The 17,679-nt window shown below is 39.9% G+C and overlaps 1 protein-coding gene across 2 annotated transcripts in view; it reads left to right on the top strand.

Annotated features, from left to right (window-relative positions):
* The window catches only part of slit3 (slit homolog 3 (Drosophila)), a 260,950-nt gene that overhangs the window by 211,885 nt on the left and 31,386 nt on the right, over positions 1-17,679 (top strand). For both annotated transcript variants that reach the window (XM_067599833.1, XM_067599834.1), the window contains 9 exons: positions 433-596; positions 4,075-4,207; positions 6,290-6,358; positions 6,487-6,558; positions 9,190-9,261; positions 12,352-12,423; positions 12,528-12,610; positions 12,748-12,828; positions 14,931-15,055. In XM_067599833.1, the coding sequence (XP_067455934.1) occupies positions 433-596; positions 4,075-4,207; positions 6,290-6,358; positions 6,487-6,558; positions 9,190-9,261; positions 12,352-12,423; positions 12,528-12,610; positions 12,748-12,828; positions 14,931-15,055 (871 nt within the window). The remainder of the gene's footprint in view (positions 1-432; positions 597-4,074; positions 4,208-6,289; positions 6,359-6,486; positions 6,559-9,189; positions 9,262-12,351; positions 12,424-12,527; positions 12,611-12,747; positions 12,829-14,930; positions 15,056-17,679) is intronic.

The raw sequence follows: 17,679 nt of genomic DNA, 5'->3' as shown, positions 1-17,679 counted from the left end.
AACAGCAGTTGTACCTATGTGGTTTGCAGTGTACCATAGAAATTACAACACTCATAAAGAGCAGTAATTTATGATCTCAAAATTGGAATTGGCTCCTTGTATAAGTTGCTAAAAATCTCTCTCTCTCTTGCTTTGTGTCCCTTTTTCAGCTTTCTTTATTGTTGTGCACTTTAGCCACAGTCTTATCATGGGTCATGGTGATCTGTGGAGACTGCAGCACCTATATTTTATTTATGAGGGCAAAATCAAAAAAGGTTTGCATCATTTTTCCATGATGGAACCATTATACTGCAGAGACATAAATGCACTGTAACTATAATCGTACAGCAACATTTTTAAGATGCTGTCAATATTTATGTCCATTTCTTTCTTTTTTTCCAATATCCGGTGTCAATTATTTCCTTTTCACTTTCTATCTCTTTCCTTTCACAGAAACCTCTTGTCCAACCCGTATGTGTGCGATTGCCACTTGGCCTGGCTGGGTCAGTGGCTGAAGAAGACCAGGGTGGTCAGCGGAAACCCTCGCTGCCAGAAGCCAGCCTTCCTGAAGGAGATCCCCATCCAGGATGTGGCAACACCGGACTTCACATGCGACGGTGAGCCTCTCTCCCTCTCTCTCTCTCTTGCTCTCTCTCTCTCTCTCTCTCTTTCTGCACTTACAATGGGCTTATCGTTTGTTTTTGTTTATTTCTTTGGCCCTGTTAAAACATAATTGGAAACAGAAGTGCTTAGACAAAAGCATGACATGAAAGAAGATTAACACAGAATTGTGTTGTGAACAACACTTGAAATTTTATAGAACTGGTCTATCAAGTTACACAGGATGTGCAGCGAGCATTTACAGTGGCAGAAAATCAAAAAGGTCCCAGCCTGAAACCTGAAAACAAATGACATGTGTCAATTAGCGGTCATGTGTCCTGTACATATAAGAGCATGAGCCAAATGACTGAAAATTAAATGTCGTTACATCATGTTTACTCAATCAAAGTATTGAACATAATTCTACATTTTTCAAAACTGGCCTTTTAAAGGAAATTACCTGAGGAAAGTTAATTAATTTGTGAATATAATGTCCAACATGTTGGAAAAAGTTATTTGATGGGACATAAAGGTTGGTCATAGGAGGAAAGAAAACAGGGCTCCAAATGATTCAGATATAACTGAGAAATTCCTGCTGCTAGAGAAAAGGAGTTGCTCTTAAGGATACTTTGCTGATAAAAAAAGCAAAGCGGGCATGAGTTCATTCCAGATCCTTGTCTTTTTGTATCAAAATTGAACAACCCTACCAGATAGTCATTGAGAAACTTTCTGCATCCTATGTCTTAAGCCAGCAGATGTGCACATGCGAGTACATTCTCAGCAGGGTATTGTGAGGACAGAATAATCAGTAACCACTGGCAAACAGCAGCCTTAGATGACATCAGTCTGTGGTTTCTACAATGACGCTACTGTTACCACGACGATGCCTGCCTATAGCGACGAAGGCTGTCATCTTGGCCGCCAAGTTTGACGCCATTGACAAAGTGTGGTCTGCTATCTATTACATCTTTCTCCTTTTTTTCCCCCCTTTTCTTGTTTTTTTTTTTTGGCTTTACATTGTAAACTCCGGTTGTCCGGTGTCCTTTTTTCTCTCTTTCCATCTCGCTGTGCTTTTCTCTCCCTCCTGAGTTTTTTTGAATTCATTACACTTTTCCAATTTCCTGTAGCTGTGCTGCAACCATTTACTGAAAATGAGTTTGGAAAGTAGTTAGCTGGTTGGCTCAAGTAAGGGAAATCTAAGATGGTATCAGATCTTAATATTCACTCTTGCATCTTGCCTACACATACAGAGACACTAGCAAATCTCACTTCAATCTCACTGAGCTGCACAAACATAAATTTGAATGGTTGCGATCACACTCAAACCTTTGTGAGGACATTACAATGGTTACACTGAATGTCTAATCTTGACCTTGCGCAATACCTACAGTAAAACAGAAAGCCTGGAAGAACGGAGGAGCAGCTATACAAACTTAAATGAGAGGAAATCTTTTGTGCAAAATGTATGTTATGTGGTCTTTTTTTACCCTGTTGCCATACTATTCTGATATGGATTCTCTTTATTTCTTTGTTTCACAGTTAAGGCTCAGACACACTAATCGTTAGTTGATTTAATCAAAGATCACCAACATAAAATCATTTTTTTCTTTGGCTTAAAGGTTTGAAGATATCCTGCTGACAGTCAGACAAATGTACTACCAAACAGGAGCAAAATAACCTCTTGGTAACGATAAAATGTCCACACTCGGAAGGTGTAAATCTCAAACTGGTTCTCAAAGGAAGAAAAGCACAGAAGCACTCTCAAGCACACTCATACACACACATACATGAAACCAAGGTCCCCATGTCCGGTCTATTTATAGTTGAATAAAATGGCTGTTAAGTTGTCCAGAGGCAGCCGGGGGAAAGGTAAAGTTAATTGAATTTGTGAGAAGATATTAGTTAGTTCAATCAGCCAACTGTAGAGTGAGTCAGCCCACGGCTACACCTCCCTGTGGACTCACAAGCTACACACATAAAGACACACACTTACACACTTGCACACTCGGCTCCACACACGGGCATGTAAGCGCCCATTTACTTGACATATAGACATTAGCACAATTAGAAAACTACAAAGTGAATGAGAAAATGGCCGTAGGACAGGGGGAGATAGCTATTTAACAAACTAAATGTACACCAAACTGAGCATGTACATGCACGCACACTTCCAGATGCACAAACAGACATACTGTATGCTGCAATACATGAAGTCATATTGGCACGAAGGCACAAATATACACAACAAAGCATGACCACAAATGAGTATAAACCTGGCCTTTCTCTTTCCTAATGTCTCTCTCTCTTGCCACATACACACACACACACACACACATATGCACACAAACTCAAATTGCAGTTGTGTTATGATTGGCTTAGTGTCCATTCTTCATTATCCTTCATTATGGGTTTAACTCTACATTTGGGACCACAGTTCAACTATTTACATGCTGTTGCACTAGATTAAAGCTGTATGTGTGTGTGTGTGTGTGCGTGTGTGTGTGTGTGCGTGGGTGTGTGTGTGTGTCTGTGTGTGTATTTGTCTGTCAATCAAAGAAATGGAAGAAATTTTAGGCCAAGAATAACACTCTAGTCTCTGATCCCTCTTATCTCTGAGTACTAGAATGATTACAATCACCCAGTTTGTTCCTACCCTATGATTGTGCATGTGTGTGGGTGTGTGTGTGTGTGTGTGTATGTAACATAGCTGCAAAGCTTGATTTGTCAAGCAACGTTACATCTGTTCTATTTAACTCAGCAATCTTTAAAAACCTTGTTTCACAGCCAGACCTTCATGTGTGTGATTAAGTTCCCTAGTCTTTTTGACATTGAAGAAGTTAATCACAGAAAGTGTTACATTTTTTTTATATAAATATATCTTGCAAGGTAAAATAAAATCACTCAAATCAATTCACATATTGATAGGACAAAAAAATGTAGGGTTGTTTAACTTCAGGCGACTGCCAATGTTGGGTCAACTTTCATTTTGTTGGTGTATTTACATGAGTTTTCAAAGTTGCTGCAGGCCATCCTATCAACATCTGTTCATCATTTCACCGGAATCATCTGAGGGGTTTTAATATCTCAGTGACCCGCCTGCAGGTCCCGAGCCAGATGTTGAAACACACGAGTGCAGCTCATTTTAGCATCCTCTGGTCATTTGATATGGATTATAAAGTACTCTTTAAAAGTGCTGAGTGGAATTGACCAAGTGCCACGCTTGTTCACTAGTTCAGACATGATCTCTTTCAGTCTCTCCTTTCTCTCTTCGCTCCTTTTGCCTTTACCTGTCTCAAGTCTGTTCCCTCTGTCTGCCTGTCCCATTTCCTTCTCTCTTTTCCTCTTTTTTGCTCTTTTCTATCATCATGCTCTCATCTCTGCCCTTTTTTGGACTCTCCGTCCTTCTCTTTATCCTTCCCTTCCTTCTCCCTCTGCATCTTTCCCTTTGTCTCTCTCTAACGTCCCGCTCTCTCTCTCTCACCCCTCTCTCTTCAGGTGCTGAGGATAATGGTTGTCTTCCTGCGTCTGGTTGTCCTGATGCCTGCACGTGCTCAGACACCGTGGTGCGATGCAGCAACAGAGGGCTGCACTCTCTGCCCAAGGGCATTCCCAAGGACACCACTGAACTGTGAGTTGCGCGTGCATACACACACACACACACACACACACACACACACACACACTCACACATGTTCACTTTTGTTCAAATATACAGACACACCACACACACCGACCAGCACACATTCTCATGCACACGGACAGAAATGGGCAAGCTCGTCAATGCTTACTCACGCACAAACAAAGTCACAAACACACACACACACTCACACATTGCTGCAGTGCAATATCGATGCAGCAGTTTGCCCTCTGCTGCTTCAGGAACCAACAAACTATTTTGTGAAAACACACTCTGTCTCTCTCTCTCTCTCTCTCTCTCTCTCTCTCTCTCTCTCTCTCTCTCTATTTATCTGTTTATTTTTCTCTGTCATCCACACAAACAGTCAAATTACATTGTTTTTATATATGACGAGTGGCACTAGTGCTGTAGGTACTTGTTTGTTTGTGGGTGTTTTGATGTTGATGTAATAAATGTGTTTATTATTGAAGATATTTAAATCTATTTACAACATGCTGTACAGTTTAGCACACTGTAATGCCAACCAGAAAAAGACAAAGACTGCAATAAGAACGACAGAATTACAGAGGGGATACTAGAAAGTGTCCTTGGGTTATTTTAAACTATTTTAATAATTGCTTTAAAAAAAGCAGTCATAGTTTGCAATGTTATAATGCCAAGGATAGTAAGAAGGAAGCCAAGGTCAACTTTGTATGTGTAAAAGCTCTGTCAGAGCAATGATGGTTTTTCCAAACTTTTGCCTAGTACAATACCGTCATGTCCTTTTTCATCTGTGACAGAAAATGAGTCAAGTCAGACAATGAAAACAGAGAGAAACTAAAATATGTTTATTTGCAGTTCTAAACAGTTCATAAATTACCGTTAAGCACTTATTTTTCTTATGATCTCCCTGTATATTACAAATGATACATCTTGTAAATTGTTTTATCATTGTTGTTAATTCCGAGCTACGAGGAATCCTGTTTGATTTGATGTAAGATAAAACAAGGGTAAAACAACTTTAATCAAAATTAGGAAATTTAGAAAAAAGCTGGAACAAACTCTCTCTGATGGAAGGTGAATTATTGAGCACACACACACACACACACCCGTGTGCACACACGCACACATTCATAAGCCCCTCTAGCTGTGAAATAGGCCTGCACTGCAGGGTCAATAGCAGTGATTAGGTATTGATCAGGCTGAAGAAGACACTCCATCATACTGTCTACATGACCTACTTATGACCTGAGAGAGAGAGAGGAACAGAGACCAACGGATCATAAAATGTGTGTGAAGGTGTGTGTTCATGAGTGTATGTATGTTATCTTGTCTCCTACACACCAACAAACACAGAAAGATCAGTATCTTGTATGTTTGCAGTGGTTAGAACATGCATGTGTTTAAGTCTACATGATGCAACAGTTTTGTTGTAGTACAGTTGTCCTCTGCTTCAGTTCAGCAGGTTCCCATCTCAATACTTCATCATCATCATCATCACCTTGAGTCACATTATTTAGAGGCATAATATTATAAAGTCATTCGCAATGTTCTACTTGTACAGCATGTGTAAAAGATAACTTGAGATAGCATCAATGATAAAACAATATTTATTTTATAAAGTATTATAAGTTCTTGTGGTGGCATACTTTTTAATGTCATTCTCTCTCTACGCTCTAAAACCATCCAGTAAAAGCGAAATGTCACAGACATAATATTTACTCTACTATGTTTAGTTTTGCTTTGCATTGAATTTTCTCTCAGTTCAGTCTGTCGCTGCAATAATTGTATTCATGCAGCACAGATCCACAGAAAACCATCAGAAAAAATGACATATAAGACACTCTACTCCTCTGGAAAATGAAAAGTTTCCATATGAAGGTAGATCTGAGATCCCCCCATAGCACCACTCACATTCCTCGTCTCACCAACGCAGCCCAAACTCCCTCCTTTCCTCTGATTTCCATGTGACTGAAGTTGCAAAAATAAACCTTTTATGTTCTATATTGCTATTTCCTTCCCCCATAGGTCTGAGTATGTGTATAAATATATATATATGTATTACATATATTAACTATGCACCTTTCCTTGCAGGTACCTGGAGGGTAATACGCTGACATCTGTGCCCAAGGAGCTGGCAGGCCTAAAGCAGCTGTCGCTGGTGTATGTACAGCTCACATAACCTTGAACAGAATACACATATTCAGACAGTTTTGAAACCTAATATGCATATATGAAGTATATGTGTGTGTTTGTCTTTGTGCATTTACTGTATGTTTCCATCTACACAGAGACCTGAGCAACAACAGTATCAGCACATTGGGCCCGTATACCTTCAGCAACATGACTCAACTAGCCACACTGTAAGTTACCAAGACAACACTCACACCTAGTCATGCATACACACATCTCCACCCATGTCTCGATGTCATAAATGGATTGTGTGTATGTGTGTGTGTAAGGTTACAAACCACAAGATAAATCAGTTTTTCTTCTCTTAACTTTGATTAATCGCCCTTCTTGTCTCTGTCTCTTTCTTCATATTTTCCTGCTACTTTTTTTCTGCCATCTTCAACTTTCTCTCCCCTCTTTTATTTTGTTTCTGTCTTAGTCTCTCTTTCTCTTTCTAGCTTTCCCACCTTAGTCCTCCTTTTACCCCAAATATCTCTCGACAGCGCTCCCTCTCCTCCCACTGGCCCCTTACCCTCTCCTCTGTCTTCTTCCTCCATCTCTTTTTTAATACACACAGATCATCTTGTTTTCCCGTCTCCCTCTTTCTCTTTAAAAGTTCTCTAAACTGTCCTGTATCTTCTGCCCCACTCACCCAATGAACTTGTTGGATTATGACCATCTCTCCTTCTCTTAAATATCTCCTTTCTATCTATGTTTACTGCTCTTCTATCTTACATACAAATTATTTTTTTTATTGTTTTTGTGATTTTAGTGTCAAGTTTGCCCCTTTCTTTTTTGCTTTTAGTTTATCTAGCATGTTACATGGATTTTATATCAACTTGCAGGGTTCTGTGTGCTCAGGGAAAGAGTTGAATGAGCACGTTTGCTCTTTTCCAGCAACGCCCTGTTTCATATTTCATGCAGTTGCACTCATTCACGCCTGGGAGCTGCCCAGTGCAACCACAAGCTTCTACTGTCAGCCCCAGATAGCATCTGTGGAACACTTTGTGATTTAAATGCCTTGCTCAAGGGCACTTTGCCAGCAGTTGAGGAGGTAGAGGAGATGGTTTTACCTTTCACTTTCCACATCGGATTTTCCAGTCTTTGAGTCAATCTGTTGTTTTACTGGCTTTAAGACTCCTTTCTCTTAACTTCTAGGCCAGTTGTTAATTTTATTCAATTTTTTTCTTCTTTCCCGTTAGACACCTGTTGGTGTCTTGATCGTCAATAATCATAAGGCATTACTTTATTATAGAGCATCATCAGCCGGAAACTGCTTAGATCCTTAAAAAGTCTTGAAAAGTCTTAAATAAGATTTTCAGAACTTAAAGGTTATTAGTCTTATTCTTAATTATGGTAGGTCTTAGATTTTGAAGTGATGCCTAGTTGTATGAGAAATATCTCCCTACTTTCACTTTCACTATTTGAAATATGGTTTGATCTTCACGACTCACTCCAGTCTACCTCTTTCTTTTCTTTTTCTGGAAATGTTTTAATCAGTTCTCCACAGGCCGCCACCTGCTCTCACCAAGGTAACAGGAATACACAAACTAGTACAGATGATGCTCAACTAAAGACAGTTGGCCTGGGGGGTTTAGAGGAGGCACAAAATCCTCTGTTATCTCTGGTCGTTGCTAGAATCCAGATAATAATGTTTGTAGTGCGGCCAATATACGACATGAAGGAGAGGAGCGGACTTTTAATTTGGTGTCTGCTGAGCTGGAGTTTGCAGGTTTAATGGACTGTTAAAGTGGATGAAAGGTAGATATACTGTAACGTGTATGTGTATTAATGGGGAGAATTAACTACAGCTGACTCTGGGTGCAAGACCGACCAGAACAGCTTTATGGTTTTACACAGTGTTGTCAAAATTAACAATTCCAAGCAACTTGTAATTAAAAGTTAGAGAGATTTTTTTTTTAACACAGAGAGTTTTATCTAAAGTAAAGCGTAACAGTGGGACACAGTTCATTGCATTTACATTTAATTTGATTACTTTATGTGATTTTACATGATTGTTACATAAAGATACAAAATTATCCAATTATCAAACATGAAGCTCAGACATAAAGTGCATTTGTTTTGCTGTGGAAAGGCCATTCAGTTTTCTCTGTCAAGGTCTTAAAAAGATCATAAAAAGCATTGAATTTGATTTCAAAAATATGCAGCAACCCTGATCAGTCAGCTTTTTATACTAGATTTATTACTGAGTTTTGTGCAAAATCACATTAAAATAGTTATATCAGCATGAAACGACCAAATTCATCTCATTTGACCATGATCAGAATTCTTTCCACATATTTCTGTCTCCATCCCTTTCATTCATTGCTCTACTTAACTTTTCGTTCATTAGCAGTTTTAATAGAGTAAAAATGAACAGTGGTACAATATGAGAGTTTGACATTCCAAACGCCTCTGCTTTGCCTCTGGCAATTTTTTGCCTCTACCCAATGTTTCAACTTAATTTGAAACATGGCCCCCTTGTTAATTCCCTTTTGTTTAAACTGAAGTAGCTACAGGTGCTGTACCAAGTTATTGTAGAACCAAATCTGCGATGTCACCTCCCATGTCTTCCTTCCTCTTTGTCTCTGTATTCTCTCTGTCCTTCTGCATTGATTTTTGTGTATTCAGGGACGTGGTGTGAAAGACGATAGAAAAGAATTTGAAATGAGTATATCTAAGAAAATAATGATGGGAAAAACTGCATCATTCTCTTCTTTTTCATTACACATTTACTTTTTGTCCTCCTCTTCATCTGCATTTGCACGCCACATGTATCTTAACTACTACTTGTGACCTTCTTAATGTCCTCTCTCCAACAGCATCCTGAGTTATAACCAGATTCGCTGCATCCCGGTCCATGCCTTCGACGGGCTCAAGTCACTTCGCCTGCTGTGAGTAGAAAGCTTCATCTTCAAGTGCCGCAGTGGATTCAATATTCAACACTCCCCTTTGCTAGTTATAGTACTGAGCTATATCAAAGTTTAATCACTCCCTTGATGCCACGTCGAGTGCCATGTTTAGACCCAGTCACAAAATGAGTCACAGCCACCCATTCATTTGTTGTCTCAGGGTACTAAAAGAGATAAAAGTGACAATCTCTCATCTCCTCTCTAATACTCCCTCTCTATCTGCATGCTGTCGTTCCTCTCTCCTCTTATGTCCCTCCACTCTGTCTCCCCCTCGCTCCCCTCCATCCATCCTCTCCTCCTTTTCTCTCTCTCTCTCTCTCTCTCTCTCTCTCTCTCTCTCTCTCTGTCTCTCCGCCCAATATTGTGTTTGATGAATCGACCTTCAGCCTCTGTTTCTCTCAGTCATCCATCTGGTTGTCCACCCTCTGTCTCACAAACCCACACACACACACGCACGCACAGTGTGCATGTGAATATTTCTGTCTGACCATCCTCACACACATATAAGCCGCGACACACACAGACATGAGCAGATGTATGGATACCGCATTAACATAAATTGTATTTGTAGTTGTATCCTCAGTGTTCAACAACAGCAGAATTTACCTGATTGTTATATAGTTGCTACATATGCCGTTTTAAATGCATTTTCACTGTTAATTTAACTTTAATATTTTTATAGATTGAACGAGTCTGCGGTTGAGAGAACTTTGAGCTCTGTCTCTTAAAGGATCGGTTAACCCAAATTACAAGGAAACATATTTTTCCCACTTATCTCTGGTGTTACATTGGCATGTAAATGGTGGCGGCATCATGTTTCACAAATGACTGTCCCTTGCAAATTGCAAATAAATTATTTGAGAGTCCCATCACGCTCTTACTTGCTCAAGTATGGGTCGCAAGTATGCCATTTGTTTTGATTAGTGAAACTTGTCAAAATAAGCAAAAGGGGAATTTATGTCATGTTGCAAATTTGGTAAAATGGGCCCTAAGAATCATACACAAATCTGACTGTGAACAAGGGACTATTTTTTCTGCAAAATGAAGTAACTAGAGATCATTTAATTTGGGGGGGGGGGGGGGTAATTTGAGACACTATAATGTTTAAATACGCATGTTTTCAGACAGTTTCTCCTGGAAGGCATTCATAGTGTCACACTCACTCATATATCAGAAGTGACAAAAATAAAGAATGAAAACAGGGAGCTAGATATAGAAGCAGTTTACCTCCACACAATTACTGTGTAAAGTGGGTGTGAATGTTGGATTGACGGTCTCGGAAAGTTACAGAAATTGTCGGAAAACAGCCCCCACAATTCCAGTGTCAGAAAGCTGTGGGGGGAAGAGGTTTTCAAAGCTGTTCAATCATCCAACAAGGACTTCTGATGAAGCATACTGGCAGCTTAATGATCTTGATTTATGTATTAGTTGTATAAATGTCGAAAATAATGAGGTAAAGGTGCATTGTTAAAATTTCACATTCACTGGAAACAAGTTCTGACTTAAACAACATGAGATAATGAATAGTGACCTAATGCTTTTACCTTGTATTATTCTTTGTAGACATTTTTTCCTTAACCATGGCCACCATTGTTGGTTCAGACAGGAAAAGTCATGGTTTCACCCTCTGAAATGTCAGCTTTGTTTTCGGCCTTTTCTCTAAATATTGACTGTATCTCTTACAAGGCTTTCACCTTGCTGAAGTTTAGTGATGGCTTCTCTTTTTTTATTCCTCTCTCCTCTCTTTCTTTCATTTTACTTGATGTTGCCGTGGGGACTGATCCCTCTCTGCCCCCGCATAGCAACTGGTTGCCAGGCAGTCATCACTGTCACTTCCTCATTACCCACAACCCCCTCTGGGCCAGCCTTGCGCGGGGGCTGTTAGACCACCATACATAGATACACAAACACACACACACAGCGATGCACACAAACACGTAAAGTTATCCGCAGACATTAAGCACACACAAACTTCTGAGAATAGACACGCCACACACACAAACATACACACACGTACGCTTGCATCCACATTCACACTGACCTGCACACGCACACGCTGAATTATGCCCACACACACACACACACACACACACACACACACACGCACACACGCACACACTTTTCCAATAGTGGTGGTTTGATAGCTGTCCCCTGCTACAGCCCTTCGCTCTAATGGAATGTGAACTTATATCCAGCAGGCAACACACTCAAATGGCGAGACATAAAGGACATACACACACTCTGCAGTCTCTGAGCCCTTGGAGACAAAAGTTTCCTACACACACACACACACACAGACACACAAACATGAACACACACACACACACACACACCTACATGCACAAAAACCCAAAGGCACAAAACAGAATTGCACATCCTCAAACTGATACACATCACAGCCTGCAGTTTGTCCCTGTGATACAGTTTTTCACACACACACACACGCACACGCACACACACACCATAGTCTGCTAGATGACCATATGAAACAGTTTATATTCCATTCAGAGACCAGGAGAAACTTTATTGCCCAACAATGAAAATAAGCTTTCTGTTTATTTTGTGTTATTCTTTCATAAATATTTTATTTATTTTCCATTATAGACGTGGATGATGGTATGTCTGCAGCTGAGGAACCACAAATAATTTAAATAATTTAGCATGCAGCTGGTCAGGGTTAGACTGGTGTAGTTTGCTGAATATGAGGATTAAGCAGCTGGGAAGTCAATTTCATTTATCTCTGATATGACTCATATGATGCAGTAGGTTTGTTTAGATATTCATTGAAAATTAGTCAAAAGTGCACCTTCATCTACACAGCTGCAAGATGTTGATCTAAATATAGAAAGTTGTTAGTGGTGTCTACATTAGTAGTAGCAGTAATAGTGACAATATTAGTGAGTATTAGAGTAGGAAGGAAGAAAGGAAGAAGCACCAAATACTTAATCCAAATAATTAATTACATAATAAAAATTAACAGTAGGTCAAAAAGTGGCACCTTGACTTTCTAATAAGGTCAATATTGTGTTTAATATTCATGTACACTCTTGTTTTGCTGTCTCTCGTCTCCAGAACTCTCCATGGCAACGACCTTTCAACTATCCCAGAAGGAGCTTTCAACCACCTCACCTCTCTGTCCCACCTGTAAGTACAGCACCATGTTTCTGTGTGTGTGTTGTCACGTATAGTTTTGTTTTGCTGAACAGTGATGATTTTAATTTTGTGTTTGTGTGTGTATGTGCGTATAGGGCTCTTGGTGCCAACCCCTTATACTGTAACTGTGACCTGCGCTGGCTCTCTCAGTGGGTGAAGGCTGGATTTAAAGAGCCTGGTAAGAAGAAAAATCACAGTCAATGCTTGTAAAATACTTGAAACCAAAATATTATGTTTTCTGTCACAAACATCTGATATTGTGTAGAAGAGAAGTGGTATAGCATAGCTGTTTATCAATAAATTGTGTTTTAACAGGCATTGCTCGTTGTACTGGACCTCCTGACATGGCTGACAGGCTGCTGCTCACCACACCACTCAACAGATTTCAGTGTAAAGGTAAAAAAAACCTCTCACTTCTTTTCTTCCTTTGACCTGTGCTCTAGTTTTAATACCGGTTTATTCCTGGATTTAAGAAACAGCAAGGCATTCACAGCAAGATGTTTAAAATAGGGATAAGTGGCAGCAAGCATAACGTTAACATCTATTACGCTGAGAATGAATCAGTTCATGTTTTTAGATCATAGAAAGTATTTCATTCTTGAACTTGTAGCATTCTAGGCAGTCCATAAACCCAAAACCTCCTCCTGTGTCAGAGTCACCTCGCTTCTTCAAGCCTGGGTTTTGCCTTTAGGTGGTCTGGTGGATGTCTCAGGTCAGATTTTGGTGTTTTGGGTGAGGAGGGCTGCCAGTGGTTTTACATTCACATGTTTGGATGCATCACAGATCAGTGGCTAGTTGATTTGCACCAAGAGGGTTCTGAGTTTGAACACAACCAAGTGGACAGGGGTCTTTTTTTTATACAATTTCTAGGCCCTTTGGGTTCCTTTCACAATGCAAAACATTATGTGAATTACAAACTCTAAATTCTCCATTGGTCTTGGTTAACTGCTGCATCTACCACCGGGCAATGTCGATGTTCTGTATTTTGAAACGGTGGCGGCAGGGCTCAACTCCCCCGCAGCAGCTACCAGCTACCTCCTATCCATACAAACAGCCTGTAGCATGCACTGCAGTTTGATGCTATCTACCTGCTCTAATCTCATCATGTTTATTGGCCCAAAACGGATAATCAAACTTTAAAACTGATATTACTTATTTTTTTCATTGGTTTGTGTGTTCACCGCTGGTGAAGAGGTGTATAAGTCAAGGAAGTCAGATAGCTCTACCAGTAAAAATTAGCACCTGTATCGTTTACATCAGTGTGGTTTCTGTGGTTTCCGTAATCACACGGTGACATTCTGAAAGCACCTTTAGTGTGGATGAATTTCTCTCTATATATGTATTAGCTGTGTGGTAGACTGGTGTAGGGTCTACCCTGGTTCTCATCCCATGCATGCTGAAATAGGCTCCAGCAATGTGGATAGGATTTAACCTGTGGTTTTTCTGACAAGGCGTTCCTCCACCGTAGAACACATTGACAAATATTTCCTCTTTTGAGACATGATCATTGAGATATTGAATCCACTTTAGATAAATGTGCAGGCAGAGGAAGCAAACAGCTGAGATTAGGAGTGCTTATCATATTATTTTGAGTGAGTGACTTTGAGTGGCTTCAAGGAGTTTGTGTATATATCAAAGTTGTTGTACAGTTGTTATGTTTCTTAAATTTTGAAATTATTTTACCAGACAGTGAAGCCTTTTCTTGTTCAGGAAGAATGTTTCAAATGCTCTGTAAGGTTTTCATGTTTTTCTATTAGTTCGTTCAGCACTAAGTCCTCACTACTCTTTTAAAGCAGATTGCCTATGTTCAGAGATACAAGTGAGTCCCAAAAATCCCTATCCTATCATATTTCACTCATACAGAGCAGAGTACAGAAGCAGCTGACCTCTAACATTACCTGCCTCAGGGATCCCCTGATATCAGAGCAGAGGGGAAAAGAATTGAGGATTGGACTTTTAACGCACGGCAAAAAAAGAGACATCTTGAAAAGCACAGTCTCGTGCACAGAATGAAACTATATCACAAGGGCATAGTTTGTTGTGCATGTGTGTGTGTGTGTTTGAAGGCTTGCGCAGGTAGCTTTTCCAGATGAAAGTAAAACTATAAAACGGTCTCTGACTCCAGGTGCTGAGAGCAAACTTGTATCGAGGTTTAGAGGTACCTCACATGATCTCTCTCCTCACTGATTCAGATCTCCTCTTCCTCTTCTTCCAACTTATACATGCCCTGGTTCCTGAAACAAATCACATTTATTGCTCTCCTAAGCTCTACTTTTCTTATCCTGTGAGGCCTTTTCTTAGTACACCATCCATTAAAAGAAGTATGTGGGAGCGCCTTTTAGCACTGTATGACTAAATATGTATGTCTTTGCTTCTGACATCCTCCTTTGCTCTCTTTGTCTTTTTATCTTTATCCCTCCTACCTCCCCTTACTATGTCTACTCTCCCCTGCTTTTCTCTTTCTCCCTCTCCATCTCTCTTTACTATATGTGTCTCAGGTCCAGTAGATATCAGTCTCATGTCGAAGTGCGCCCCCTGCCTGGCAGCACCCTGCCAAAATAATGGTACCTGTGTGTCTGATGCCACTGGATCCTACCACTGTACCTGCCCATTTGGATTTAAGGTGAGACACAATAAATACAGTAGCAGCAGAGGGGAGACTATTTGAAGTGGAAGGGGAGGTAACCTGTTGGGCTTTACATCCTTTCAAAAGCACTGCTGTTAACTAAACACACACATATATATAACAGTGAATTTTTATGTGTGCCAATCTGTATTTTTTTTTATACATTTTTAGAGATGCTTTCACTTCTTGTTGGCCGGGAACTTGAATGTGTCAATTTAATTTAAAGTCTCCCTCCAGTAAAAAAATATATTTTTCTTCTTGTTCCCTGACTTGGATATTTGAGCTTCACTGTACAGTATGATGTATGTGCAGAGCCAGTTTGTTTTCACATTCATCTGCTGAAGAGGGAAAGTTTCCCTGCACTCACCTTAAATCAGAGTTTAAAGTGTGTACCTAGGAGCATGATTTGTGACATCATAACTCATTTTGAGCCAAACATGGTTTAGTATTCAACATAAGTCTGATTTGAAAACGTGAAGCCTGCAGTGCACATACACTGAGAATGGTCTGCTCAGTGAAGTAGAGGACATCTTGTGTCTAGCAGTTAAACTTTTGAAAGTAGACATATTTGCATATTTATAGATTCTGGTGGGGAAAAAAAAACATGTCAGACAATTTATTATTCCAAGGATATATCCAATTACCTAAAATGTGTCTGGAGGGGATCTCTATGCTCCACCCATTCCCACCTACATATCGTCCCATAAAAACATGTATTAGCTAGTTCGTTAGTTAGTATATCAGCTTTCTGTGGTAAATCTTGGTTGTGAAGTTCATCTGCTCCATCTTTGCTTTTTCTGCATGAATGCAAATATTTTTAGCAAGTGTGGAAACAATAGAAACCAGCATGCTAAGTCTGACAGTGTTAGCGCCATGTTCAATCTACCGATCTCCACTGCCAGTGCTAACCTACTTACACTGTCAAGTAACCAACAATTATTAGGTAGTTCCTCTATATTTTTAAAGCCTGTATTCTAAAATGTGTTGGAGTTGGCTTGTGAATCATGAAATTCACCAATTCGCCTGTGCTGCATAAAAATTTCTGTACCTTCATTCCCTGATTCATAGAATTGTCTTTCTGTGTTGGTAACAGATCCTAGATGGATAGCCATGCTGCATAAGCCTGTGGTATTAGCAGTATTATCAGGCTCAGCTTCGGCCTTGCATGCATAATGTATTTACCTGTTCAATAGAGAAATGATGACTGCAGCTGGCTGCACTGAAGGTATTGACTGATCAAAAGACAAAGGGTGTAATAATTGTCAAGACCCTTGCATTAGGAAACACTTGCAAATCTACTACTGAGGGGGACATTTGCATCGGTGTGTGTGGAATATATGTGAGCCTGTGCATGTGTGCACGTCGGATTAACCACCAGTTTGTTGTGTTTGTATAGAGATCTGTTGGAGATTTCTCTGTGTGTGTGTGTGTGTGTGTGTGTTATACACAAAGACACAAAGATACACTCATGGTCTCATGTGCACACACACACACAAACACACCTCATAACCTTTGGGCTTTTACAGGAGGACAAAGCCTTAGTCTCGCCTTTAATTAAAACATCACTTGCCAAGGTCACAGACTGGGAAACAGGGAGTGTGTGTGTGCTTGTACATGTCTGTGTGTATGTTTTCCTTTTTGTATCGGCATCCACTGGGACAATGTTAATTAAAATGTGTTAGAGGAATCAAAGAAGGAGCAGCAGAGAACAAAGAGGGAAGGAAAGAGGGAAGAGAAAAGGGAGTAAGAGACACTAACAGTACAGGATTGAAAGTGAGAGAGGTCAACGTATAGAAATAGAGAAAAAAAATGGGGAAATTCTGTGCGACAAATGGCCAGAAAACATCTGAAAGAAAGGAATAGGGACAAAGAGGGAGAGGTAAAATTAAAGAGAGAGTGAACAAAACATAAACATAAAGAGCTACAGTAAGGAAGAAAAGAGAGAAGGATATAATGAAGATGGATGAAAAGGGAAAACAAGAATAAACGTCCCATTCTCAGCTTTGATCAGAGGAAGTGGGTGTGTTGGCGGCCAAAGGTTTGGTGGTTTGAAATTAAAACTACAGCCGCAGGGCTCGATGTGGAGAGGCAGTGTGTGTGTGTGTATGTGTAGGGCTCTGATATATGATACAGTTCCAAGTGAAAGCTGTTTATTCAGAAAACAGGTGTGTGGTGAGAAGAGCAATGAATCAAGGCTGTAGGATGTGTCATGCCTACATGTGTGTTTGTATACTGTGTGTGTACATTTGTGCATACGTGCTTTTGTGTTGGTTGATAATTGTAAGTGTGTGTGTGTGTTTGTGTAGAGAGGAGAAGAACAATAGTGAAAGCTTGTATTAACTAACCAGTGTAGGTTCATTCAAACCTCTAAATCTCTGCAGGGTATTTCCTTTCACCGGACAAATAAAACTCATCATTCAGTCCTTAAACCAAAAATTGGTGCAAACCCAAATGGTACTGGCCTTAGCTATCTGAGCAATGGGAAGCCTAGTTTGTTTTACTTTTGTGTACACAATAGAAAAAACATCTATACCTACAGGCAACACTGTATGTCACCATGCCTTAGGTAAACTGCAATGAAAATGATGCAAAATAATTTTTTTTATATGTAAAACCATAAA

Source organism: Thunnus thynnus, chromosome 9 (genome assembly GCF_963924715.1).
Source record: "Thunnus thynnus chromosome 9, fThuThy2.1, whole genome shotgun sequence".
Lineage (NCBI taxonomy): Eukaryota > Metazoa > Chordata > Actinopteri > Scombriformes > Scombridae > Thunnus > Thunnus thynnus.
This window is presented reverse-complemented; position numbering and strand designations above follow the sequence as displayed.